At 49.1% G+C, this 27724-nt stretch overlaps 1 protein-coding gene across 2 annotated transcripts in view; it reads left to right on the forward strand.

The window, feature by feature from the left end:
* The first annotated feature begins 1260 nt into the window (after positions 1-1260).
* HERPUD1 (homocysteine inducible ER protein with ubiquitin like domain 1) overlaps positions 1261-27724 on the forward strand; it is a 37240-nt gene continuing 10776 nt past the window's right edge. The window contains exons 1-5 of one of the 2 annotated variants that reach the window (XM_063945409.1): positions 1261-1493; positions 5522-5599; positions 5708-5764; positions 8494-8621; positions 8726-8827. In XM_063945409.1, coding sequence (XP_063801479.1) covers positions 1359-1493; positions 5522-5599; positions 5708-5764; positions 8494-8621; positions 8726-8827 — 500 coding nt within the window. In that variant the 5' untranslated portion in view covers positions 1261-1358. The remainder of the gene's footprint in view (positions 1494-5521; positions 5600-5707; positions 5765-8493; positions 8622-8725; positions 8828-27724) is intronic. The other variant, XM_063945408.1, reaches the window with a different exon arrangement.

Here is a 27724-nt window from a genome sequence, read left to right on the forward strand (position 1 = left end):
CTCTGCATATTTTAAATCTGTGTAACCAGCAACGGGATGCGGTAAACATCCCTGCTGCCGGGATCCGATACCCAAAGAAATGCCGCCAGTCGGAATGCCAACACAAGCCCGGTATTCACAGTTGGGTGGTGGGCCACGACACCACACAAGGGGGAATATAATAGTGCGGCGACCTAAGTCAGCTACCGGGCCCGATGCGTGGCAAGTGCAGCGAGCCTGTGAGGGGACACACTGCGCTTGCTGCTGGTATCCCGCCCGCTGGGAACCTATACCGAAATCCCAGCATCATAAGCTCTGTCATTAAAATCTGACCGCATTGTTTTCTGTCATGGTAGCTGTTCCCTTAAGCTGGGTATACATTGGGCTTAAGGGAACAGCAGATATATCTCTAGCAGGTCGGCAGGTTTGTACACCTGATATGTCCGTGTACCACGTTATTCACAGACAACTCGCGTCAGCCCTGCAGCACAGCCGATGGCCGATATACCTGCAGCTGTACTGGCGCATTTGGCTGTGTGTACGGGCGTCCGCCGACTGCCCATACACTGGCTGCAGGGATTGACGTCACAGCTGGGCGGACAAATTCAAACATCTGCCCAACTAAATGCCAAGACTGACATTTGAAGCAGATCAACAAGTGTACACGCGTACCTGAACCGGCTGCTCTGCCGGCGCAATGGTGGATGTGCTGCCAAGTCACTGTGGGGTGTACTCAGCATTACACTCTATCCCCAGCATTACATTCCTATGCTGTAATTTACATGTGGAGTGCCTACTGATCTGTTTCTTATAGTTTTTTATGACAAAACTTTTTGTTGTGTCAATAAATGTAGTACTGACATAACATTGGGCAGCCAGCTTTTCCCTAACTCTTTTCTGCACTGGCTCATTTACTTTGACAGTTTTTATCTTGCCCTACTCCACCATATAGCCTGGCCAACGACTTAAAGTGCCACTATGCCGTATTATTCTATCCTGTGGCCTGTACAACATTTGCTGATTTGCCATTAATGACCAAACTCAAAATGGCAGCTACACACCTATGTGCGGTCACCGCGCATGCGCAAGTGCGCGGCTACCGCCGCTAACATTATACAGAGCCTGAGGTTCGGAACTTTCCCTGTGCTGCTGTCCCGATCACCTGATTGCATCAGCTCCACCCCGCCCCCCTGTCACATCTCGATGCGCTGATTGGTACACGTTTGGGCATGAGACCTCACCACAGCCAATGGTCGCCGGCCACACAGTGTTTTGGTAACCTGAGCGCAGCTATAAAAGCCGCAGCCCAGGCGCCGCGCGTGTTATGCGAGCGGGGGTCGCTGTGTGAACGGAGGAAGTGACGCGGTCGGGACTCAGACATGGCGGACGGAGACGTGACATTGTTGATTCGCAGCCCCAGCCTGAAGCAGGATGAACGGGAGGTGACGGCTCCGCGCAGCCTATCGGTCCGGGAGCTTAAGGCCCTGCTGAGGCGTGAACTGCCAGGTCACCCGGTGAGAGCACGGGGGGTGGCTGGGCCGCTAGGGCTTATAGCGGGGGAGGGGCTGCGCGTTGCATCATTTTCGTTCTCTGTTTTGGAAGTAAAGCAGCGTTTGATGCGAGGAACAACAATGCTCAGCAAACCTTACAGCAACAGCAGCGCCGCATCTTGTTTAAAAGCCAGGTTTGCTGGGGCTTGTAGTCCCGCTGTGACTGGCCAGGGTTCAGCCCACTTGTATACGGAAAGCTGTCCCCTCCCCCATGCTCAGCTGTAACTGCAGTCTGCAACTGAGGCAACTGTCCCAATCCACCTGCCTTATGTGCTTCCCCTACCACTAATTACATTTACACCAGAGCTGGCCAAACCGGTCCTCGAGATCTACCAACAGTTCACATTTTCCAGACCACCTGGCTAGTGCACAGGTGTAGTCCTTACTAATTAAGATGTGCTACCTGGCTAGTGCACAGGTGTAGTCCTTACTAATAAAGATGTGCTGCATTCATTCCTAACTGACAATTCTACAGATCTCCAGGAGGCCTGGAAAACATGAACTGTTGGTAGATCTCGAGGACCGGTTTGGCCAGCCCTGATTTACACTATCCCACTGGAACTCAGACTGGGCGAGATGTATCAAATATCGGAAAGCGATAAAACACCAATTAGTCACTTTGCAGGCTGTGCCAGAATGACAGAATCTGATTGCTTGGTACTTTCTAAGACTGAGTACACAATGGGGTGACGTGTACCTACTGTATCCAAAATATCTGGCTGACCTGGGTACACGTTAAGTGATGTTAATAAAGGACAGAATGGTCACTGTTCCGTCCTTCATTATCCTACATATCGCAACTGGTAGTGTTGGGTTTGCTGTGTGGCACATCAAACCAGAAGACATCGCTAGCAACAGTGGGTACTCATATCGGGCATATACACGGTCCGATTTGCGCTGATGTGAGTGGAATGTTAGTCGGATGACACATTGCTCAGTGTACCCAGCTTAAGTTTGGTAAGTCCCCCCCTTCCCATTTTCTCGATCGCCTGGACACACACTATAGTTGACTTATTTATCAACAGCCTTTTAACTTACCAGTGTGATTTTGGCGTGTGGGAGGAAACCAGTGTAACCTTAGGAAACACCATGCAAGCTTGGAGTGGACATACAAACTCCATACAGATAGGTCTTTGAGGGTGAATGCCTGTGTCCAGCTGAATTAGCGCAGCAGTGGGATCTCACAAGTGATCGCTACACCGTACTGTAGCGAGCATTTTTGAGTGAATTGGGCATTCGACTGGCTGACGAAGGGTGACCGATGCAATGACAATTTGCACCCTTCACCCAGGATTAAATTCACTCTTGGTCAGGAATGGGATCTGAGTGTTAAGACAATGCTAACCGCTACACCAACTGTGCTGAGTTTTGGATATGCTGGGATTTAATTGCTTTTTGCCGCCAGTTGATAGGGCCTTTACCTATTCTATTTTAAACTGGAAATAAAATATATCGCTGTGTCAAGATTGTTCTGCTTACAATACAGTATTTTTCTTTTACATTCTTTCCCTGCGGAAGAATTGGGTCTTCAAAAGTTTTTAAGTCCTATCTTAAGATGGTACAGACAGCTGTTAACCCCCACCCATTGTTAGGGGCAACATTAAGGCCCTGTGGGTTAGAGCCACCTGTGTTTTGACATTGGCCTGGTTTTGTAAGAGAAACTGCAGCTGCACTACAAAGTGATGGATTGATAGGGAGGCGTCTGGTGCAAGGCCTCCTACCACAGGCACTGATTGGTCTGTTAGAGCTCTCGTGTCCTGTCTGACAGGTCTAGCTATCAGGTCTACCCTGTTTATAAAAGGTATCAGTGTGATAAGTGTTCCTGTTTACTGTAGCTATTAGACATGCGCAGAACGTCCATTTAGTATCACACTGTGGAAGTGGGCCCTATCCATGTCACGTACAGGACATGAAGGAAACTTCTACTTGATGATTAAGCCCAGCACTTTGTTTTGAGTATTTTTGATGAAAACCTATGAGCACTATAATCTAACTTGTCAACCTATGTTGAAAACGCAACCCACCTACAGACTCTCATATGGAACATTTCATAGAATGGCCCAAATGTTAGCAAAGCATTAGCCGTACATATGTATATTGAAGTCTATGTAATGTTCCAGTGCTTTGCTTGGAAGTGTTGGAGAGGGTTAATGTTCTGCCTGCTTTATGTAAGATGATGCAAGATTTTCCATATCTCCTGCTTATTGGTGCTTCATGCTTGCTTACCTCTGTGGAATGCTTAAATCCTGTGCTATCTATTTGAGGTTGTTTTAGAAGGTTTAAAAGTGGGGTGACTGCGTCTATACTGTGCCTAGGTGATTGGCTGATTACACTGTGGATTTCATTGTTTATTGAAGTAGTCAAGGAAAGCAGATGTAGCCTGCTCAGAACTAGAACTTCTGCATAACTGGAGAATGAGTGGGTGTGCAGGAGTCTATTGTAACGATCTGTATGTACTACCTGAGTGCAGATTAGACTAGTCAGCCTGGATCTAATAAGGGGAAATGTAGTCTGATTGTGTTAAAAAAAAATAAACAACGGAGCGACGTTCACTTAATTTCTAAGCAATCTGACTAGATTGCTTAGAAATTAGGAACACTCCTCCGTGTAGGGGTGACAGCGATGCGCAGTCCTGCGCGTTATCGCCGGTGCTAGATTGGCCTGGTGAAATGAGTACCCCCGTGTCTCCGCCCACCCCTACCCCCCCATCCCATCTTCTGGCTCGGCACACATTGCGTTGTGCTGAGTGGTTCGCTCAGCACACATCTCCCTCCACATCTCCCCAGCTGTATGGCCCTTTGTAAATCTGAACAATCATTTGGTGCAATGTGCTGTCTTGATGCATCCATAACTATTGTTCAAATGTTTGAGATGCCAAATAGTCAGCAAGTATCATTGCAGGTTGCTTATAGAAGCTTGTCTTACAACCTTGTGTTGAAGCTACAGTCTACAGATGTGTCCTCATACGTCATTGCTGCAGTCGCGCCAGTCAACCCCTCTCGTCGCGCCAGGTCCCGAGAGACTGCTGGCGTTGGATGTCCTTTTTTTTTTTTTTTTTTTTAGAACGTGTATTAGTAGCAATGCGACTAGGACACATCAGGAGACTGGTGGTTAATTTGATATGGGACACTTGTAGATCTCTGTACGACTGAGACTCTGGGTGATACTCAATTGTTATATTGCGCCCGATCTCCCATCTAAAGTGACAGGAGATTGTGGGGTGGTATTCAGTTGATCCCTGTTATCATGCATATCGCATCCATAGCAGTCGGGTTTAGCCTCATAAAGCAGTGAAAACGACTGAGTGCAATCGTGAAAAGTCCTGTTTGTGCGCCTCGAATAGGTACTTTTCACGCATTTCAGCTCAAAGACAACCCTCCCCCTCCCCCCTCAGAGGGTAGTCAGCTGAAATGTACTAGTCATCAGAAATAATTGAATAGCTGCTGGCAGGCACGGATTGGTGGTAACAGTTGAATTCTGTGCTCTGAATCTGTATATAAAGTGCTACAATGTGGCAGCCACAGCTTTTTTTTACAATACAAGTCCTGTAGTGCTCCGTATACAGACTCGGGGAACTGTTTTCTAAGCCTTGGATGGAGATAAAATACCAACCAATCAACTCCTAACTGCCATGTTACAGGCTGTTTGAAAAATGACAGGAGCTGATAGGCTGGTACTTTATCTCTGTTCAAGGCTTAATAAATAGACGCCCTCACTCACACACACCATACAAGTGTCCTATATCAAATTAATCAGCAGTCTCCTTGTGCAGACGTATTTTTGGCAAAGATGCCTGATGTTAATGAGTTGTATTGGACCTGGCAGCTAACTTGCACCAGGCATCTTGCGCTGTGTCGTATTGAGGCTAGATGTATGAACACACCTGTGTATAATAGATGCTCATCTCCTTGCATTTGGAAGTCTTGTTCTGAAGTATGAGAACTCTTCCATCAGTAGAAAGTAAACTCTATTTCTATGCTGTTCTCCTACAGATGGAGCAAGACCAAAGGCTGATCTATTCGGGGAAGCTGCTCCCTGACCACCTGAAGCTTAATGAGGTCCTGTCCAAGGTAAAGAGTTGCTTTCTGAGCATGTGATTTTGTTAATCATTATGTAAGCAATGTTTGTGTAAGTGGCGTTTTGATAGTGTTCCTAATATAAATGTTTTTGCTTTGTAGGAGAGCAGGCATGTCATGCACCTGGTCTGCTCTGTGAAATGCACCCTGCAGAGTCAGGTAGGTCAGCTACAGTTATGGAATGTATGTACAATAATGCCACCAGGGTTTTATGACAGGTGTACATGGTCAAATGACATGTCAGGCTGTAATGGTATTTCCTCATACAAGCGCGCACTGCTGTATGATTTCTCTGCAGTGCAGGATTACTGTGGCTTTATGGATGTTACCTTGTCTGTTGGCAAAACCATGCTGCAGCGAAGTGGTTACAGTGTCCAGTAAGGTCAAACACCTTACAGTGGTACATTACCTTTCATCTCACCAATCTGCATGTGACTTGGTTGACAATTGCTTTTAATGATGTGGAGTTGTCAATGGTAGTGATATTGGAGAGAACGGTATGCATCCTACTTGTGTAGCTCAGTGCGGTGGAAAATTAGGCTGTTCGGTTTCCATTGCTGAATGTTACCTGTATTTGAACTGGGTTGGGTGTGCGTGGCTGCTGGTCACATACTGATGCCAGAATCCCAGCTTTCAGATGGCCGGCGGGGGTGGTGGGGTCACTGCGCTCGCCACACTGTGGGCTCGGTGGGGTTATGTTCCCACTCTATGGGTGTCTTGGTAATAGACCGTGATATTCGGCATGCCAACTTTTGGGACTGTAAGGGAGCGGGATTCCGGCATTGGTATTGTGACCCGGCGTTCTCTTCAACGCTGGTCACGTAACGTCCTCCCTGTGAACCTGACAGCCCACACTCTTGTGTGTTGATATCAACATGTAGCGCAAGCCTGGCCAACCCGTGGTTCTCTAGCTGTTGTGAAACTACAAGTCCCAGCATGCACTGCCACAGTTTCAGCATTCCCAAATAGCAAATATGTGGCAGGGCTTGCTGGAGGGCCACAGGTTGGCCAGGTCTGATGTAGTGGTTCAGCTTCAGTGTGTAAGGGCCATCAGCAGCATAACCTGTGTTTCAGTGTTTGAAGACTAAAGGGCCATACACATTATGCGATATGCCGCCGAGGTACCCAACGGGCGACCCGGCGGTGGGGGTAGTGAAGTTTCTTCACTCCCCCCGGCCCCATAACAATGGGGTCGATTCAATTCGGCAACTTAAGAATAGCGCCGGGAATTAGCTCCCGACGCTATTCAATTCAGCTAAAGTTAAGTCGGCGAAAGCCGTTCTCGTCGACTTAACAGGTAGTTTTGTCGGGAGAACGGGCATTCTCCGACTTAACTACCCGCGGCGATGCTGATTCCCGACAGAATCAGCCTCGCAGCAGCACTTTTGTCTGTTTTCTTCTCTCACCCCCCCGGGGATGAGAGAAGAATTCCCGACAATTGCGGGTAACTAGCAGCTGAATTGAATAGCGTCGGGAGCTAATTCCCGGCGCTATTCTTAAGTTGCCGAATTGAATCGACCCCAATGAATGCTAATATGGACGAGTGTGTCCATATTGGCTTGCATGTATAAACGACGGGGCCACGCATCGTTGGTGCATACACACTGAAAGATATGAATGATATCTTGTTCATTAATGAATGAGATTAGGCCATTATCACCGAAAGATATGAACAATGTGTAGGGCCTATAAGTTTGGTCTAGATTCATCTGTATGCTACATTTGGCATATTACCGAATATACTTGAGTATAAGTCGACCCGAATATAAGCTGAGGCACCTAATTTTACCACAAAAAACTGGGAAAAATTACTCTCGAGTATAAGCCTAGGGTGGGAAATGCACAGTGCCAGGGGTTTTCATGCTCAGGGTGTCATGCTCGTTTCCAGGAGTTTCATGCGGTAGGTGTTATGCTTGTTGCCAGGGGGTAATGCTTGTTGCTAGGGTTGTGCCCCCAGTGCCACATATACCCCCAGTGACAGATAAAAACATGCCCCCGTTGCTTTGCCACCAGTAGTTATGCCCCTTCTTTGCCCCAAGTAGTTGTGCCCCCTCTTTCATTGCCCCCAGTAGTTATGACCCCTCTTTCTTTGCCCCCAGTAGTTGTGCCCCCTTTCTTTGCCCCCAGTAGTTGTGCCCCCTCTTTCTTTGCCCCCTGTTGCTGTGCCCCCGTCGCCGCTTACAAACACACACAAAAACAATACTTACCACTGCCCCGCTCCTGCTTCCCGACCGCTTCTTCTGCTGCTGCGCTGCTCCGCTCCGTCTGTCCGCCCGCTCCGGCGCCCGCTTCCCGGCACCCGATCATCTCTATGGGAGAGGCGTCATGACGTCTCTCCCATAGCAACGCCGCACACACTAGAGGTCAATAATGACCTCTAGTGTCTGTCCCTGGAGCTGGCTGCAGCGGACGCCCACACAGCCCACGGTGTCCGCTACAGCTGTTGACTCGAGTATAAGCCGAGGGGGGCTTTTTCAGCATAGAAAAATGTGCTGAAAAAGTCGGCTTATACTCGAGTATATACGGTAAGTGTTTTCAGCGGAGCTAGGTTTGTCTATCAGTAGGCTTCGTCTACTCAGAGAAAGTTGGATGCGCTCATAAATGCCAGTTATCTCTGACATCAATCTTTGGTGTAGTACCTGAAGACAGGGAGAAGGGTGGCAGACTATGGTTTATGATTGTATCTGAGCCACGGATTACCATATCCCATTCCAACGCTGAATGCTCCCCTCTCGCATGCACTGGATAAGACGCCCCCGCAGTATGGTTTCATGACATAAAATCCAATGGCAATAAAAATGAGCAATGCTTGGTGCCTTATATGTTTGTAGATAATGACTGGGTGGCATCTGTAATTATGTAAACATGAATTAATCTCGTGTCTCCAGGGTGAAGACGGCAAGCAGCAGCCGGTTGTCACACCCAGTACTCCCAACAATGTAACTCCTCAAGCTGATGGCATCAGACAGCGGAATTTCTCACAGAATGTTCCAGCAGCACAGGTCAACACACCCAGGTACTAAACTAGGTCCTAATGACAGGCTTCTCAATGCTGAATGCTTTATCACTACATTCCTTCACAAGACTTCACTAAGTGTGTTTTTTTTTTTTTTTTTTAAGGTCTGAAGGAACGAATGCAGCGTTCTCTCCATTCTCTGTGTACAGCCCGCAGCAGATTATGTGGCTACAACAAATGTATGCCAGGCAGTACTATATGCAATAGTAAGTTTATTTTATATGTACATTTTTAGTTTGCTAAAGCTTTTGTCAAAGCAGTCGTCTTTCATCCATAATTAGCAAGATTAGCTGTAATTGTTGAGTAACTCTCATTTCTCTAACGTCCTAGAGGATGCTGGGGACTCCGTAAGGACCATGGGGATAGACGGGCTCCGCAGGAGACATGGGCACTTTAAGAAAGACTTTGACTCTGGGTGTGCACTGGCTCCTCCCTCTATGCCCCTCCTCCAGACCTCACTCTGATACTGTGCCCAGTGGAGACTGGGTGCATTTCAGGAGCTCTCCTGAGTTTCCTGTAAAGAAAGCATTTTAGTTAGGTTTTTTTATGTTCAGGGAGCCTGCTGGCAACAGACTCCCTGCATCGAGGGACTGAGGAGAGAGAAACAGACCCACTTCAGAGTTTCAGGGCTCTGTTTCTTAGGCTACTGGACACCATTAGCTCCAGAGGGATCGGTACGCAGGTCTCACCCTAGCCGTCCGTCCCAGAGCCGCGCCGCCGTCCTCCTCGCAGAGCCGGAAGAGAGAAGCCGGGTGAGTATTGAGGAAAAGAACATCAGAGGCGGCAGAAGACACCTTGATCTTCATAGAGGTAACGCACAGCACTGCAGCTGTGCGCCATTGCTCCCATTCACCTCACACACCTCGGTCACTGTAAGGGTGCAGGGCGCAGGGAGGGGGGCGCCCTGGGCAGCAATATAAACCTCTCCTGTGGCATATATAGATATATACATGTACAGCTGGGCACTGTACATGTATATAAAGAGCCCCCGCCATGTTGTTGAGAAATTTGAGCGGGACAGAAGCCTGCTGCCGAGGGGGCGGTGCTTCTCCCTCAGCACTCACCAGCACCATTTTTCTCCACAACACCGCTGAGAGGAAGCTTCCTGGACTCTCCCCTGCTTGACACACGGTGAAAGAAGGGTTTTAAAGTAGAGGGGGGGGGGGGGGGGGGGGGGGCGGCGGCACATAATTGACGCATATACATAACAAAAGCGCCACTGGGTAAACATACTGTGTTTTTCCCTGGGTCATATAGCGCTGGGGTGTGTGCTGGCATACTCTCTCTGTCTCTCCAAAGTGCTCCAAAGTGCCTGGTGGGGAACCTGTCTTAAGAAAAGAGCTTCCCTGTGTGTGGTGTGTTGGTACGCGTGTGTCGATATGTCTGAGATTGAAGGCTCACCTAAGGAGGAGGGGGAGTGTATGAATGTTAGGTCTCCGTCGGCAGTGCAGACACCTGACTGGATGGATATGTGGAATGTTTTAAGTGCTAATGTTAATTTCTCTAACGTCCTAGTGGATGCTGGGAACTCCGTAAGGACCATGGGGAATAGCGGGCTCCGAAGGAGGCTGGGCACTCTAGAAAGATCTTAGACTACCTGGTGTGCACTGGCTCCTCCCCCTATGACCCTCCTCCAAGCCTCAGTTAGATTTCGTGCCCGGCCGAGGTTGGATGCACACTAGGGGCTCTCCTGAGCTCTTAGAAAGTTATAGTCTTAGAATTTGTTTTTTTCAGTGAGACCTGCTGGCAACAGGCTCACTGCAGCGAGGGACTAAGGGGAGAAGAAGCGAACTCGCCTGCTTGCAGCCGGATTGGGCTTCTTAGGCTACTGGACATTAGCTCCAGAGGGTTCGACCGCAGGCCCAGCCTTGATCGGTCCCGGAGCCGCGCCGCCGTCCCCCTTACAGAGCCAGAAGCAGGAAGATGGTCCGGAAAATCGGCGGCATGAAGACATCCTGTCTTCACCAAGGTAGCGCACAGCACTGCAGCTGTGCGCCATTGCTCCTCATACACACTTCACACTCCGGTCACTGAGGGTGCAGGGCGCTGGGGGGGGGGTGCCCTGAGGCAGCAATAAAAACACCTTGGCTGGCTAAAATACCTCAATATATAGCCCCTGGGGCTATATATGAGGTAAATACCCCTGCCAGAATCCCAAAAAAAGCGGGAGAATAGGCAGCGAAAAAGGGGCGGAGCCTACCTCCTCAGCACACTGGCGCCATTTTTCCCTCACAGCTCGGCTGGAAGGAAGCTCCCTGGCTCTTCCCTGCATTTCTACAGTACAGTAAGAGGGAAAAGAGAGGGGGGGCACTAAATTGGCACTGTATACAGTATAAGCAGCTATTAGGGACATAACTCAGTTAGTCCCTGTATATATATAGCGCTCTGGTGTGTGCTGGCATACTCTTACTCTGTCCCCCCAAAGGGCTTTTGTGGGTCCTGTCCTCTATTTGAGCATTCCCTGTGTGTGGAGTGTGTCGGTACGGCTGTGTCGACATGTTTGAGGAGGATAATGATGTGGAGGGGGAGCAGATGCCTTTAGCAGAGATGTCACCCCCTGCGGGGCAGACACCTGAGTGGATGGTATTATGGCAAGAAATGAGTGCACGTATAGACTCCTTACATAAAAAATTTGACGACATGCCGACTGTGGGACAGCCGAGTCTTCAGCTCGTGCCTGTCCAAGGGTCTCAAAAGTCATCAGGGGCTCTAAAACGCCCGTTATCTCAGGTGGCACAAGTAGATGTCGACACGGATACTGACGCCAGTGTCGACGACGATGAGTCAAATTTAATGCCCGTTAAGGCCATTCGCTGCATGATTGAGGCAATGAAAGAGGTGTTAAATATTTCTGATTTACATCCAGGTACCACAAAAAAGGGTATTATGTTTGGGGAGAAAAAACTACCTGTAGTTTTTCCCCCGTCAGATGAATTAAATGAAGTGTGTGAAGAAGCGTGGGCTTCCCCTGATAAGAAATTGGTGATTCCTAAGAAATTACTAATGGCGTTCCCTTTCCCGCCAGAGGATAGGTTGCGTTGGGAAACACCCCCGAGGGTGGATAAAGCGCTCACACGTTTGTCAAAAAAGGTGGCACTACCGTCCCAGGATACGGCCGCCCTTAAGGAACCTGCTGATAGAAGGCAGGAGGCGATCCTGAAGTCTGTATATACACACTCAGGCATTATACTCAGACCAGCGATTGCGTCAGCTTGGATGTGCAGTGCTGCCGCTGCATGGTCAGATAACCTGTCAGAAAATATTGACACACTAGACAGAGACACGATCCTGTTAACAATTGACCATATCAAAGACTCAGTCTTATACATGAGAGATGCACAGAGGGAAATCTGCCGGCTGGCATCTAAAGTAAGTGCACTATCTATCTCTGCTAGGAGATGCTTATGGACTCGCCAGTGGACTGGAGATGCAGATTCCAAAAGGCACATGGAAGTTTTGCCTTATAAAGGGGAGGAATTATTTGGGGATGGTCTCTCCGACCTAGTTTCCACAGCAACGTCTGGGAAGTCAGCATTTTTACCCCATGTCCCCTCACAGCCTAAGAAGGCGCCATTTTATCAGGTTCAGTCCTTTCGATCCCAGAAAAACAAGCGGGGAAAAGGAGGGTCTTTTCTGTCAAGAGGCAGAGGCAGGGGAAAAAGGCTGCAGCAAACAGCAGGTTCCCAGGAACAAAAGTCCTCCCCCGCTTCCTCTTCCAAGTCCGCCGCATGACGGTGGGGCTTCACAGGCGGAGCCAGGTACGGTGGGGGCCCGCCTCAGGAATTTCAGCGATCAGTGGGTTCGCTCACAGGTGGATCCCTGGATCCTTCAAATAGTATCTCAGGGATACAGGCTGGAATTCGAGGCGATTCCACCCCGCCGTTTCCTAAAATCCGCCTTGCCGATTGCTCCCTCAGACAGGGAGGCAGTGCTAGCGGCAATTCACAAGCTGTATTCCCAGCAGGTGATAATCAAGGTACCCCTACTTCAACAAGGCCGGGGTTACTATTCCACACTATTTGTGGTACCGAAACCGGACGGTTCGGTAAAACCCATTTTAAATTTGAAGTCCTTGAACACATACATAAAAAAATTCAAGTTCAAGATGGAATCGCTCAGGGCGGTTATTGCAAGCCTGGACGAGGGGGATTACATGGTATCCCTGGACATCAAGGATGCTTACCTGCATGTCCCCATTTACAATTCTCACCAGGAGTACCTCAGATTTGTGGTACAGGATTGCCATTACCAATTCCAGACGCTGCCGTTTGGACTCTCCACGGCACCGAGGGTATTTACCAAGGTTATGGCGGAAATGATGATACTCCTTCGAAAAAAGGGAGTTTTAATTATCCCATACTTGGACGATCTCCTAATAAAGGCACGATCCAAGGAACAGTTGTTAGTGGGAGTAGCACTATCTCAGGAAGTGCTGAGCCAGCACGGTTGGATTCTGAATATCCCAAAGTCACAGCTGGTCCCCACAACACGTCTAATGTTCCTTGGAATGATTCTGGACACGGCCCAGAAAAAAAAAAAGTGTTTCTCCCGGAGGAGAAAGCCAGGGAGTTGTCTTCTCTAGTCAGAGACCTCCTAAAACCAAAACAGGTATCGGTGCATCACTGCGCGCGGGTCCTGGGAAAGATGGTAGCTTCTTACGAAGCAATTCCATTCGGCAGGTTCCATGCCAGAATCTTTCAGTGGGACCTGTTGGACAAGTGGTCCGGATCGCATCTTCAGATGCATCGTTTAATAACCCTGTCTCCACGAACCAGGGTGTCTCTTCTGTGGTGGCTGCACAGTGCTCATCTTCTGGAGGGCCGCAGATTCGGCATACAGGACTGGGTCCTGGTGACCACGGATGCCAGCCTACGAGGCTGGGGGGCAGTCACAAAGGGAAGAAATTTCCAAGGACTATGGTCAAGTCAGGAGACTGCCCTTCACATAAATATTCTGGAACTAAGGGCCATTTACAATGCCCTAAGTCAAGCAAAATCCCTGCTCCTACACCAGCCGGTGCTGATCCAGTCAGACAACATCACGGCAGTCGCCCATGTGAATCGACAGGGCGGCACAAGAAGCAGGACGGCGATGGCAGAAGCCACAAAAATTCTCCGATGGGCGGAGAATCATGTACTAGCACTGTCAGCAGTGTTCATCCCGGGAGTGGACAACTGGGAAGCAGACTTTCTCAGCAGGCACGACCTCCACCCGGGAGAGTGGGGACTTCATCCAGAAGTCTTCCAAATGATTGTAAATCAATGGGGTCGTCCACAGGTGGACATGATGGCGTCCCGCATAAACAAAAAACTAGAGAAGTATTGCGCCAGGTCAAGAGACCCTCAGGCGATAGCGGTGGACGCCCTAGTGACACCGTGGGTGTACCGGTCAGTGTATGTGTTCCCTCCTCTACCTCTCATACCAAAGGTACTGAGAATAATAAGAAAGCGAGGAGTAAACACAATTCTCATGGTTCCGGATTGGCCAAGAAGAGCGTGGTACCCGGAACTTCAAGAGATGATCTCAGAGGACCCTTGGTCCCTGCCGCTCAGACAGGACCTGCTACAGCAGGGCCCCTGTCTGTTCCAAGACTTACCGCGGCTGCGTTTGACGGCATGGCGGTTGAACGCCGGATCCTGAAGGAAAAGGGCATTCCGGAGGAAGTCATTCCTACGCTTATTAAAGCCAGGAAAGATGTTACGGCAAAACATTATCACCGCATATGGCGGAAATATGGTGCGAGGCCAAAAAGGCCCCAACAGAGGAATTTCAACTGGGTCGATTTCTGCATTTCCTGCAAGCAGGAGTGAATATGGGCCTAAAACTAGGCTCCATTAAAGTACAGATCTCGGCTCTGTCGATTTTCTTTCAAAAGGAACTAGCTTCAGTACCTGAAGTTCAGACATTTGTGAAAGGAGTGCTGCATATTCAGCCCCCATTTGTGCCTCCTGTGGCACCTTGGGATCTCAACGTGATGTTGAATTTCTTGAAATCACATTGGTTTGAGCCACTAAAAACCGTGGATCTGAAATATCTCACGTGGAAAGTGGTCATGTTATTGGCCCTGGCATCAGCCAGGCGAGTGTCAGAATTGGCGGCTTTATCATGTAAAAGCCCTTATCTGATTTTTCATATGGATAGGGCAGAGTTGAGGACTCGTCCCCAGTTTCTCCCTAAGGTGGTTTCAGCGTTTCACCTGAACCAGCCTATTGTGGTGCCTGCGGCTACTAAGGATTTGGAGGACTCCAAGTTGCTAGACGTTGTCAGGGCCCTGAAAATATGTTTCCAGGACGGCTGGAGTCAGAAAATCTGACTCGCTGTTTATCCTATATGCACCCAACAAGCTGGGTGCTCCTGCTTCTAAGCAGACTATTGCTCGTTGGATTTGTAGTACAATTCAGCTTGCACATACTGTGGCAGGCCTGCCACAGCCAAAATCTGTCAATGCCCATTCCACAAGGAAGGTGGGCTCATCTTGGGCGGCTGCCCGAGGGGTCTCGGCTTTACAACTTTGCCGAGCAGCTACTTGGTCAGGGGCAAACACGTTTGCAAAATTCTATAAATTTGATACCCTGGCTGAGGAGGACCTGGAGTTCTCTCATTCGGTGCTGCAGAGTCATCCGCACTCTCCCGCCCGTTTGGGAGCTTTGGTATAATCCCCATGGTCCTTACGGAGTTCCCAGCATCCACTAGGACGTTAGAGAAAATAAGAATTTACTCACCGGTAATTCTGTTTCTCGTAGTCTGTAGTGGATGCTGGGCGCCCATCCCAAGTGCGGTCTATCTGCAATACTTGTACATAGTTATTGTTAACTAAATCGGGTTATTGTTGAGCCATCTGTTGAGAGGCTCTATCGTTTCATACTGTTAACTGTGTTTCATATCACGAGTTGTTCGGTGTGATTGGTGTGGCTGGTATGAGTCTTACCCGGGATTCAAAATCCTTCCTTATTGTGTACGCTCGTCCGGGCACAGTACCTAACTGAGGCTTGGAGGAGGGTCATAGTGGGAGGAGCCAGTGCACACCAGGTAGTCTAAGATCTTTCTAGAGTGCCCAGCCTCCTTCGGAGCCCGCTATTCCCCATGGTCCTTACGGAGTTCCCAGCATCCACTACGGACTACGAGAAACAGAATTACCGGTGAGTAAATTCTTATTTTATTGCACAAAAGATTAGACAAAGCTGAAGCAGGGGTACAGTCAGGGAGTTAACCCATGCCTGTCCCAATGTCGCCTGGACCTTTGGGGTCTCAGAAGTGCTCACTATCCCAAATAGTTGACACAGATACCGACACGGATTCAGACTCCAGTGTCGACTTACGATGATGCAAAATTTCAGCCAAAGGTGGCTAAATGTATTCGATATATGATTATTGCAATAAAAGATGTTTTGCATATCACTGAGGAACCCCCTGTCCCTGACACGAGGGTACACATGTATAAGGGAAAGAAACCTGAGGTCACCTTTCCCTCATCACATGAGCTGAACGAATTATGCGAAAAAGCGTGGGAAACTCCAGACAAAAAACTGCAGATTCCCAAAAGGATTCTAATGGCGTATCCTTTCCCGTCGCAGGACAGAATCCGGTGGGAATCCTCCCCTAGGGTAGACAAAGCTTTGACGCGCTTATCAAAAAAGATAGCGCTTCCATCCCAAGATACGGCTACCCTCAAGGATCCTGCTGACCGCAAGCAGGAGGTTACCTTGAAGTCCATTTACACACATTCTGGTACGTTACGCAGACCGGCTATTGCGTCGGCCTGGGTTTGTAGTGCTGTAGCAGCATGGACAGATTCCTTATCAGTGGATATTGAGACCGTTGATAAGGATACCATTTTAATGACCCTAGGGCATATAAAAGATGCTGTCTTATATATGAGGGATGCTCAAAGACAGTTGACTGGGTTCCAGGATAAACGCTATGTCTATTTCTGCTAGGCGTGTCTTATGGACCCGACAGTGGTCAGGTGATGCCAACTCCAAGAGACATATGGAGTTGTTGCCTTACAAGGGTGAGGAATTGTTTGGAGAGGGCCTCTCGGACCTCGTCTCCACAGCTTAGGCAGGTAAATCGAATTTTTTGCCATATATTCCCTCACAATCTAAGAAAGCGCCTCATTATCAAATGCAGTCCTTTCGTTCCAATAAAAGCAAGAGAGTACGTGGATCGTCCTTTCTTGCCAGAGGTAAGGGCAGAGGGAAGAAGCTGCATAACACAGCTAGTTCCCAGGAACAGAAGTCCTCCCCGGCCTCTGCAAAATCCACCGCATGACGCTGGGGCTCCCCTGAGGGAGTCTGCCCCAGTGGGGGCACGTCTTCGACTGTTCAGCCACATCTGGGTTCACTCACAGGTGGATCCCTGGGCAATAGAAATTGTTTCCCAGGGTTACAAGCTGGAATTCGAAGAGGTGCCTCCTCACCGTTTTTTCTCTAACGTCCTAAGTGGATGCTGGGGACTCCGTCAGGACCATGGGGTTTAGCGGCTCCGCAGGAGACAGGGCACAATAATAAAAGCTTTAGGATCAGGTGGTGTGCACTGGCTCCTCCCCCTATGACCCTCCTCCAAGCCTCAGTTAGATCTTTGTGCCCGGCCGAGAAGGGTGCAATCTAGGTGGCTCTCCTGAGCTGCTTAGAATAAAAGTTTAATTTAGGTTTTTTATTTTCAGTGAGTCCTGCTGGCAACAGGCTCACTGCTACGAGGGACTTAGGGGAGAGAAGTAAACTCACCTGCGTGCAGGATGGATTTGCTTCTTAGGCTACTGGACACCATTAGCTCCAGAGGGAGTCGGAACACAGGTCTCACCCTGGGGTTCGTCCCGGAGCCGTGCCGCCGACCCCCCTTGCAGATGCCGAAGTTGAAGAGGTCCAGAGGTCCAGAAACAGGCGGCAGAAGACTTTCAGTCTTCATAAGGTAGCACACAGCACTGCAGCTGTGCGCCATTGTTGTCAGCACACTTCATACCAGCGGTCACTGAGGGTGCAGGGCGCTGGGGGGGGCGCCCTGGGCAGCAATGTATTATACCTTTTTTATGGCTAAAATACATCACATATAGCCCTTGAGGCTATATGGATGTATTTAACCCCTGCCAGATCTCACAAACTCCGGGAGAAGAGCCCGCCGTTTTAGGGGGCGGGGCCTATTCTCCTCAGCACACGGCGCCATTTTCCTGCTCAGCTCTGCTGTGAGGAAGGCTCCCAGGCTCTCCCCTGCACTGCACTACAGAAACGGTTAAAACAGAGGGGGGGCACTTATTTGGCGATATGATTACATATGTGAAAATGCTATAAGGGAAAACACTTGTATAAGGGGTTGTCCCTGTATAATTATAGCGTTTTTGGTGTGTGCTGGCAAACTCTCCCTCTGTCTCCCCAAAGGGCTAGTGGGGTCCTGTCCTCAGAGCATTCCCTGTGTGTGTGCTGTGTCGGTACGTGTGTGTCGACATGTAGGAGGACGATGTTGGTGAGGAGGCGGAGCAAATTGCCTGTATTGGTGATGTCACTCTCTAGGGAGTCGACACCGGAATGGATGGCTTATTTAGGAATTACGTGATAATGTCAACACGATGCAAGGTCGGTTGACGACATGAGACGGCCGGCAAACAAATTAGTACCTGTCCAGGCGTCTCAGACACCGTCAGGGGCTTGTAAAAACGCCCATTTACCTCAGTTGGTCGACACAGACACGGACACTGACTTCAGTGTCGACGGTGAAGAAACAAACGTATTTTCCTTTAGGGCCACACGTTACATGTTAAGGGCAATGAAGGAGGTGTTACATATTTCTGATACTACAAGTACCACAAATAAGGGTATTATGTAGGGTGGGAATAATCTACTTGTAGTTTTTCCTGAATCAGATAAATTAAAGTGTGTGATGATACGTGGGTTTCCTCCGATAGAAAATTATTGGAGGTATACCTTTTCCCGCCAGAAGTGAGGGCGAGTTGGGAAACACACCTTAGGGTGGATAAGGCGCTCACACGCTTATAAAAACAAGTGGCGTTACCGTCTCCAGATACGGCCGCCCTCAAAGAGCCAGCTGATAGGAAGCTGAAAAATATCCTAAAAAGTATATACACACATACTGGTGTTATACTACGACCAGCAATCGCCTCAGCCTGAATGTGCAGCGCTGGGGTGGCTTGGTCGGATTTCCTGACTGAAAATATTGATACCCTTGACAGGAACAATATTTTATTGACTATAGAGCATTTTAAGGATGCATTTCTATATATGCGAGATGCGCAGAGGGATATTTGCATTCTGGCATCAAGAGTAGATGTGATGTCCATATCTGCCAGACGATGTTTATAGACACGACAGTGGTCAGGTGATGCAGATTCCAGACGGCACATGGAAGTATTGCCGTATAAAGGGGCGGTCCATCGGACCTGGCGGCCATGGCAACAGCTGGAAAATCCACTTTTGTTACCCCAAGTCACATCTCAGCAGAAAAGGACACAGTCTTTTCAGTCAGTCCTTTCATACCCATAAAGGCAGGCGGGCAAAAGGCCAGTCAATCTGCCCAGGGTTAGAGGAAAGGGAAGAAGACTGCAGCAGGCAGCCCATTCCCAGGAACAGAAGTCCTCCACAGCTTCTGCCAAGTCCGCAGCATGACGCTGGGGCCATACAAGCGGACTCAGGTGCGGTGGGGGGTCATCTCAAGAGTTTCAGCACGCAGTGGGCTCACTCGCAAGTGGACTCCTGGATCCTACACGTAGTATCCCAGGTGTACATTGGAAATTCGAGACGTCTTCCCCTCACAAGTTCCTGAAGTCTGCTTTACCAACGTCTCCCTCCGACAGGGAGGCAGTATTGGGAAAAAAATTCACAGGCTGTATTCCCAGCAGGTGATAATCAAAGTACCCCTCCTACAACAAGGGAAGGGGTATTATTCCACACTATATTGTGGTACTGAAGCCAAACGGCTCGGTGAGATCTAAAAGATTTGAACAATTACATACAAGGGTTCAAATCAAGATGGAGTCACTCAGAGCAGTGATAGCGAACCAGGACGATATGGTGTCACTGGATATCAGGGACGCTTACCTACATGTCCAAATTTTGCCCTTCTCACCAAGGGTATCTCAGGTTCGTGGTACAGAACTGTCACTATCAGTTCAGACGCTGCCGTTTGGATTGTCCACGGCACCCCGGGTCTTTACCATGGTAATGGCCGAAATGATGATTCTTCCTAAAAGAAATATGGACGCTTTCCTGATAAGGGCAAGGTCCAGAGAACAGTTGGCGGTCGGAGTAGCACTATCTCAAGTAGTTCTACGACAGCACGAGTGGATTCTAAATATTCCAAAATCGCAGCTTTTTCCGACGACACGTCTAATGTTCCTAGGAATGATTCTGGACACAGTCCAGAAAAGGATGTTTTCTCCCGGAGAAGAAGACCAGGGAGTTATCCGAGCTAGTCAGGAACCTCCTAAAACCAGGAAAAGTATCAGTGCATCATTGCACAAGGGTCCTGTGAAAAATGGTGGTTTCTTACAAAGCGATCCCATTCGGTAGATTTCACGCAAGAACCTTTCAGTGGAATCTGCTGGGAAAATGGTCCGGATCGCATCTTCAGATGCATCAGCGGATAACCCTGTCTCCAAGGACAAGGGTGTTTTCTTCTGCGGTGGCTGCAGAGTGCTCATCTATGAAAGGGCCGCAGATTCGACATTCAGGACTGGGTCCTGGTGACCACGGATGCCAGCCTGAGTGGCTGGGGAGCAGTCACACAAGGAAAAAATTTCCAGGGAGTGTGATCAAGTCTGGAGACTTCTCTCCACATAAATATACTGGAGCTAAGGGCAATTTACAAGGCTCTAAGCTTAGCAAGACCTCTGCTTCAAGGTCAGCCGGTATTGATCCAGTGGGACAACATCACGGCAGTCGCCCACGTAAACAGACAGGGCGGCACATGAAGCAGGAGGGAAATGGCAGAAACTGCAAGGATTCTTCGCTGGGCGAAAAATCATGTGATAACACTCTCAGCAGTGTTAATTCCGGGAGTGGAAAACTGGGAAGCAAACTTCCTCAGCAGGCATAACCTCCACCCGGGAGAGTGGGGACTTCAGCGGGAAGTCTTCCACATGATTGTAAACCGTTGGGAAAAACCAAAGGTGGACATGATGGCGTCCCGCCTGAACAAAAAACTAGACAAATATTGCGCCAGGTCAAGAGACCCTCAGGCAATAGCGGTGGACGCTCTGGTAACACTGTGGGTGTACCAGTCAGGGTATGTGTTCCCTCCTATGCATCTCATACCAAAAGTACTGAGAATCATAAGAAGGAGATGAGTAAGAACGATACTCGTGGTTCCGGATGGGTCAAGAAGGACTTGGTACCCGGAACTTCAAGAGATGCTCACGGAAGAACCGTGGCCTCTACCTTTAAGAAAGGACCTGCTCTAGCAGGGGCCTTGTCTGTTCCAAGACTTACCGCGGCTGCGTTTGACGGCATGGCAGTTGAACGCCGGATCCTGAAAGGGCATTCCAGATGAAGTCATCCCTACCCTGGTCGAAGCCAGGAAGGATGTAACCGCAAAACATTTTCACCGCATTTGGCGAAAATATGTTGCGGGGTGTGAGGCCAAGAAGGTCCCTACAGAGGAATTCCAACTGGGTCGTTTCCTACATTTCCTGAAAACAGGACTGTCTATGGGCCTAAAATTAGGGTCCATTAAGGTTCAAATTTCGACCCTGTCAAATTTCTTCCAGAAAGAACTGGCTTCAGTGCCTGAAGTTCAGACGTTTGTAAAAGGGGTACTGCATATACAGCCTCCTTTTGTGCCCCCAGTGGCACCTTGGGATCTCAATGTTGTTTTGAGTTTCCTAAAATCACATTGGTTTGATCCACTCACCACTGTGGAATTAAAATATTTCACATGGAAGGTGAAGATTCTATTAGCCCTGGCTTCAGCCAGGCGTGTGTCAGAATGGGCGGCTTTATCATATAAAAGCCCTTACTTAATTTTTCATTCTGACAGGGCAGAATTGAGGACTCGTCCTCAATTTCTCCTTAAGGTGTTTTCTGTTTTTCTGTTTTTCACATGAACCAACCTATTGTGGTACCTGTGGCTACTAGGGACTTGGAGGACTCCAAGTTACTTGATGTTGTCAGGGCCCTGAAAATATATGTTTCCAGGACGACTGGAGTCAGAAAATCTGACTCGCTGTTTAGCCTGTATGCACCCAACAAGATGGGTGTTCCTGCTTCTAAGCAGACGATTGCTCGCTGGATTTGTAGTACAATTCAGCTTGCACATTCTGTGGCAGGCTTGCCACAGCCAAAATCAGTAAAAGCCCATTCCACAAGGAAGTGGGCTCATCTTGGGCGGCTGCCCGAGGGGTCTCGGCTTTACAACTTTGCCGAGCTGCTACTTGGTCAGGGGCACACCCTGACTGAGGAGGACCTGGAGTTCTCTCATTCGGTGCTGCAGAGTCATCCGCACTCTCCCGCCCGTTTGGGAGCTTTGGTATAATCCCCAGCATCCACTTAGGACGTTAGAGAAAATAAGAATTTACTTACCGATAATTCTATTTCTCGTAGTCCGTAGTGGATGCTGGGCGCCCATCCCAAGTGCGGATTGTCTGCAATACTTGTACATAGTTATTGTTACAAAAATCGGGTTATTCTTGTTGTGAGCCATCTTTTCAGAGGCTCCTTCGTTGTTATCATACTGTTAACTGGGTTCAGATCACAGGTTGTACGGTGTGATTGGTGTGGCTGGTATGAGTCTTACCCGGGATTCAATATCCTTCCTTATTATGCACGCTCGTCCGGGCACAGTATCCTAACTGAGGCTTGGAGGAGGGTCATAGGGGGAGGAGCCAGTGCACACCACCTGATCCTAAAGCTTTTATTATTGTGCCCTGTCTCCTGCGGAGCCGCTAAACCCCATGGTCCTGACGGAGTCCCCAGCATCCACTACGGACTACGAGAAATAGAATTATCGGTAAGTAAATTCTTATTTTCAAATCGGGCCTACAGACTTCCCCCCTGGAAAGGGAGATAGTGTTACATGCCATTCGCAAATTGTGTCTTCAACAAGTGGTGGTAGAGGTTCCCCTGCTTCAAAGAGGGAAGGGGTACTACTCAACTCTGTTTGTGGTCCCAAAACCGGACGGTTCGGTCAGACCCATTTTGAATTTAAAATCCCTGAACCTTTACTTAAAACGGTTCAAGATGGAATCGCTCAGAGCGGTCATCGCCAGCCTGGAAGGGGGAGATTTTATGGTATCTCTGGACATAAAGGATGCATACCTGCATGTTCCCATATATCCTCATCAGGCATACCTGAGATTTGCGGTACAGGATTGTTATTACCAATTTCAGACGTTGGCGTTTGGGCTTTCCACGGCCCTGAGAATTTTCACCAAGGTAATGGCGGAAATGGTGCTCCTGCGCAAACATGGTGTCACAATTATCCCGTACTTGGACGATCTCCATCCATAAAAGCGAGATCACGGGAGAAGTTGCTGAACAGCATATCACTTTCACTGACTGTTACAGCGACACGGCTGGATTATCAATATTCCAAAGTCGCAGCAGAATCCTACAACTCGTCTGCCCTTCTTGGGCATGATTCTGGACACAGACCAGAAGAGGATTTTTCTTCCGACAGAAAAAGCGCAGGAACTCATGACTCTAGTCATGAACCTGTTGAAGCCAAAACAAGTGTCAATACGTCATTGCACTCAAGTCCTGGGAAAAATGGTGGCGACATACGAAGCCATTCCCTACGGCAGATTCCATGCAAGGACATTCCAATGGGACCTATTGGACAAATGGTCCGGGTCACATCTGCAAATGCATCAGCGGATCACCCTGTCCCCAAGGGCCAGAGTATCTCTCCTGTGGTGGCTGAAAAGTGCTCACCTTCTAGAGGGCCGCAGGTTCGGCATTCAGGACTGGATCCTGGTGACCACGGACGCGAGCTCCGAGGTTGGGGAGCAGTCACGCAGGGAAGAAATTTCCAAGGCCTTTGGTCAAGTCAAGAGACTTGTCTTCACATCAACATCCTGGAACTAAGGGCCATATACAACGCCCTACGCCAAGCGGAGATCTTACTTCACGATCGACCAGTTCTGATCCAGTCAGACAACGTCACTGCAGTAGCTCATGTAAACTGCCAAGGCGGCACAAAGAGCAGGGTGGCAATGGCGGAAGCCACCAGAATTCTTCGCTGGGCGGAGAATCATGTAAGCGCTCTGTCAGCAGTGTTCATTCCGGGAGTGGACAACTGGGAAGCAGACTTCCTCAGCAGACACGACCTGCATCCGGGAGAGTGGGGACTTCATCATGAAGTCTTTGCGCAAATTGCAAGTCGGTGGGGACTTCCCCAAATAGACATGATGGCGTCCCGTCTCAACAAAAAGATACAAAGGTATTGCGCCAGGTCAAGAGACCCTCAGGCGGTAGCTGTGGACGCCCTAGTGAAATGCTCACAGAAGATCCGTGGCCTCTTCCTCTAAGGTAGGACCTGTTACAACAAGATCCTTGTCTGTTCCAAGACTTACCGTGGCTGCGTTTGACGGCATGGCGGTTGAACGCCGGATCCTAGCAGAAAAAGGTATTCCGGATGAGGTTATTCCTACGTTAATAAAGGCTAGGAAGGACGTGACATCTAAACATTATCACCGAATATGGCGTAAATGTTTCTTGGTGTGAGGCCAGGAATGCTCCTACCGAAGAATTCCATCTAGGCCGTTTTCTTCACTTCCTACAAACTGGAGTGAATTTGGGCCTAAAATTAGGCTCCATTTCTCTATCGTCCTAAGTGGATGCTGGGGTTCCTGAAAGGACCATGGGGGATAGCGGCTCCGCAGGAGACAGGGCACAAAAGTAAAGCTTTTACAGGTCAGGTGGTGTGTACTGGCTCCTCCCCCTATGACCCTCCTCCAGACTCCAGTTAGATTTTTGTGCCCGGCCGAGAAGGGTGCAATTCTAGGTGGCTCTCATAAAGAGCTGCTTAGAGAGTTTAGCTTAGGTTTTTTATTTTACAGTGATTCCTGCTGGCAACAGGATCACTGCAACGAGGGACAGAGGGGAGAAGAAGTGAACTCACCTGCGTGCAGGATGGATTGGCTTCTTGGCTACTGGACATGAAGCTCCAGAGGGACGATCACAGGTACAGCCTGGATGGTCACCGGAGCCACGCCGCCGGCCCCCTCACAGATGCTGAAGCAAGAAGAGGTCCAGAATCGGCGGCTGAAGACTCCTGCAGTCTTCTTAAGGTAGCGCACAGCACTGCAGCTGTGCGCCATTTTCCTCTCAGCACACTTCACACGGCAGTCACTGAGGGTGCAGGGCGCTGGGGGGGGGGCGCCCTGGGAGGCAAATGAAAACCTTTAAAAAGGCTAAAAATACCTCACATATAGCCCCAGAGGCTATATGGAGATATTTACCCCTGCCTAAATGTACTAAATAGCGGGAGACGAGCCCGCCGAAAAAGGGGCGGGGCCTATCTCCTCAGCACACGGCGCCATTTTCTGTCACAGCTCCGCTGGTCAGGAAGGCTCCCAGGTCTCTCCCCTGCACTGCACTACAGAAACAGGGTATAACAGAGAGGGGGGGCAAAATAAATGGCAATATATTAATATAAAAGCAGCTATAAGGGAGCACTTAATCATAAGGCTATCCCTGTCATATATAGCGCTTTTTGGTGTGTGCTGGCAGACTCTCCCTCTGTCTCCCCAAAGGGCTAGTGGGTCCTGTCTTCGTATAGAGCATTCCCTGTGTGTCTGCTGTGTGTCGGTACGTGTGTGTCGACATGTATGAGGACGTTATTGGTGTGGAGGCGGAGCAATTGCCAAATATGAGGATGTCACCTCCTAGGGGGTCGACACCAGAATGGATGCCTTTATTTGTGGAATTACGGGATAGCGTCAACTCGCTTAAGCAGTCGTTTGCCGACATGAGGCGGCCGGACACTCAATTAGTGCCTGTCCAGGCGCCTCAAACACCGTCAGGGGCTGTAAAACGCCCCTTGCCTCAGTCGGTCGACACAGACCCAGACACAGGCACTGATTCCGGTGGTGAAGGTGACGAATCAACCGTATTTTCCAGTAGGGCCACACGTTATATGATTTTGGCAATAAAGGAGATGTTACATTTAGCTGATACTACAGGTACCACTAAACAGGGTATTATGTGGGGTGTGAAAAAACTACCAGTAGTTTTTACCGAATCAGAAGAATTAAATGACGTGTGTGATGAAGCGTGGGGTGCCCCGATAAAAAACTGCTAATTTCAAAGAAGTTATTGGCTTTATACCCTTTCCCGCCAGAGGTTAGGGAGCGCTGGGAAACACCTCCTAGGGTGGACAAAGCGCTAACACGCTTATCAAAACAAGTGGCGTTACCCTCTCCTGAGACGGCCGCACTTAAAGATGCATCAGATAGGAGGATGGAAAATATCCAAAAAGGTATATACACACATGCAGGTGTTATACTACGACCAGCTATTGCGACTGCCTGGATGTGCAGTGCTGGGGTAGTTTGGTCAGAGTCCCTGATCGAAAATATTGATACCCTGGACAGGGACAATATTTTACTGTCGTTAGAACAAATAAAGGATGCATTTCTTTATATGCGTGATGCACAGAGAGATATCTGCACACTGGCATCACGGGTAAGTGCTATGTCCATTTCGGCCAGAAGAGCTTTATGGACACGACAGTGGACAGGCGATGCGTAGAGGAGTTATTTGGGGTCGGTCTATCGGATTTGGTGGCCACGGCTACGGCCGGGAAATCCACCTTTCTACCTCAAGTCACTCCCCAACAGAAAAAGGCACCGACCTTTCAACCGCAGCCCTTTCGTTCCTTTAAAAATAAGAGAGCAAAGGGCTATTCATATCTGCCACGAGGCAGAGGACGAGGGAAGAGACAGCAACAGGCAGCTCCTTCCCAGGAACAGAAGCCCTCCCCGGCTTCTACAAAAGCCTCAGCATGACGCTGGGGCTTCGCAAGCGGACTCGGGGGCGGTAGGCGGTCGTCTCAAGAATTACAGCGCGCAGTGGGCTCACTCGCAGGTAAATCCCTGGATCCTGCAGATAATATCTCAGGGGTACAGGTTGAAATTAGAGACAGAGCCACCTCGCCGTTTCCTGAAGTCTGCTTTACCAACGTCCCCCTCAGAAAGGGAGACGGTTTTGGAAGCCATTCACAAGCTGTATTCTCAGCAGGTGATAGTCAAGGTACCTCTTCTACAACAAGGGAAGGGGTATTATTCCACTCTTTTTGTGGTACCGAAGCCGGATGGCTCGGTAAGGCCTATTCTAAATCTGAAGTCCTTGAACCTGTACATAAAGAAGTTCAAGTTCAAGATGGAGTCACTCAGAGCAGTGATAGCGAACCTGGAAGAAGGGGACTTTATGGTATCCTTGGACATCAAGGATGCGTATCTCCACGTTCCAATTACCCCTCACACCAGGGGTACCTCAGGTTCGTTGTACGAAACTGTCACTATCAGTTTCAGACGCTGCCGTTTTGGTTTGTCCACGGCACCTCGGGTCTTTACAAAGGTAATGGCCGAGATAATATTTCTTCTTCGAAGAAAAGGCGTATTAATTATCCCATACTTGGACGATCTCCTAATAAGGGCAAGGTCCAGAGAACAGCTAGAGATGGGTTTAGCACTATCTCAAGAGGTGCTAAAGCAGCACGGATGGATTCTGAATATTCCAAAATCCCAATTAATGCCGACAACTCGTCTGCTGTTCCTGGGGATGATTCTGGACACAGTTCAGAAAAAGGTTTTTCTTCCCGAAGAAAAAGCCAAGGAGTTATCTGACCTGGTCAGGAACCTCCTAAAACCAGGAAAGGTGTCTGTACATCAATGCACAAGAGTCCTGGGAAAAAATGGTAGCTTCTTACGAAGCAATCCCTTTCGGCAGATTCCATGCAAAGGGATCTGTTGGACAAATGGTCAGGGTCGCATCTTCAGATGCACCTGCGGATAACCCTGTCGCCGAGGACAAGGGTATCCCTTCTGTGGTGGTTGCAGGAGGCTCATCTATTGGAGGGCCGCAGATTCGGCATGCAGGATTGGATCCTGGTGACCACGGATGCCAGCCTGAGAGGCTGGGGAGCAGTCACACAGG

Source organism: Pseudophryne corroboree, chromosome 11 (genome assembly GCF_028390025.1).
Source record: "Pseudophryne corroboree isolate aPseCor3 chromosome 11, aPseCor3.hap2, whole genome shotgun sequence".
Classification (NCBI taxonomy): domain Eukaryota; kingdom Metazoa; phylum Chordata; class Amphibia; order Anura; family Myobatrachidae; genus Pseudophryne; species Pseudophryne corroboree.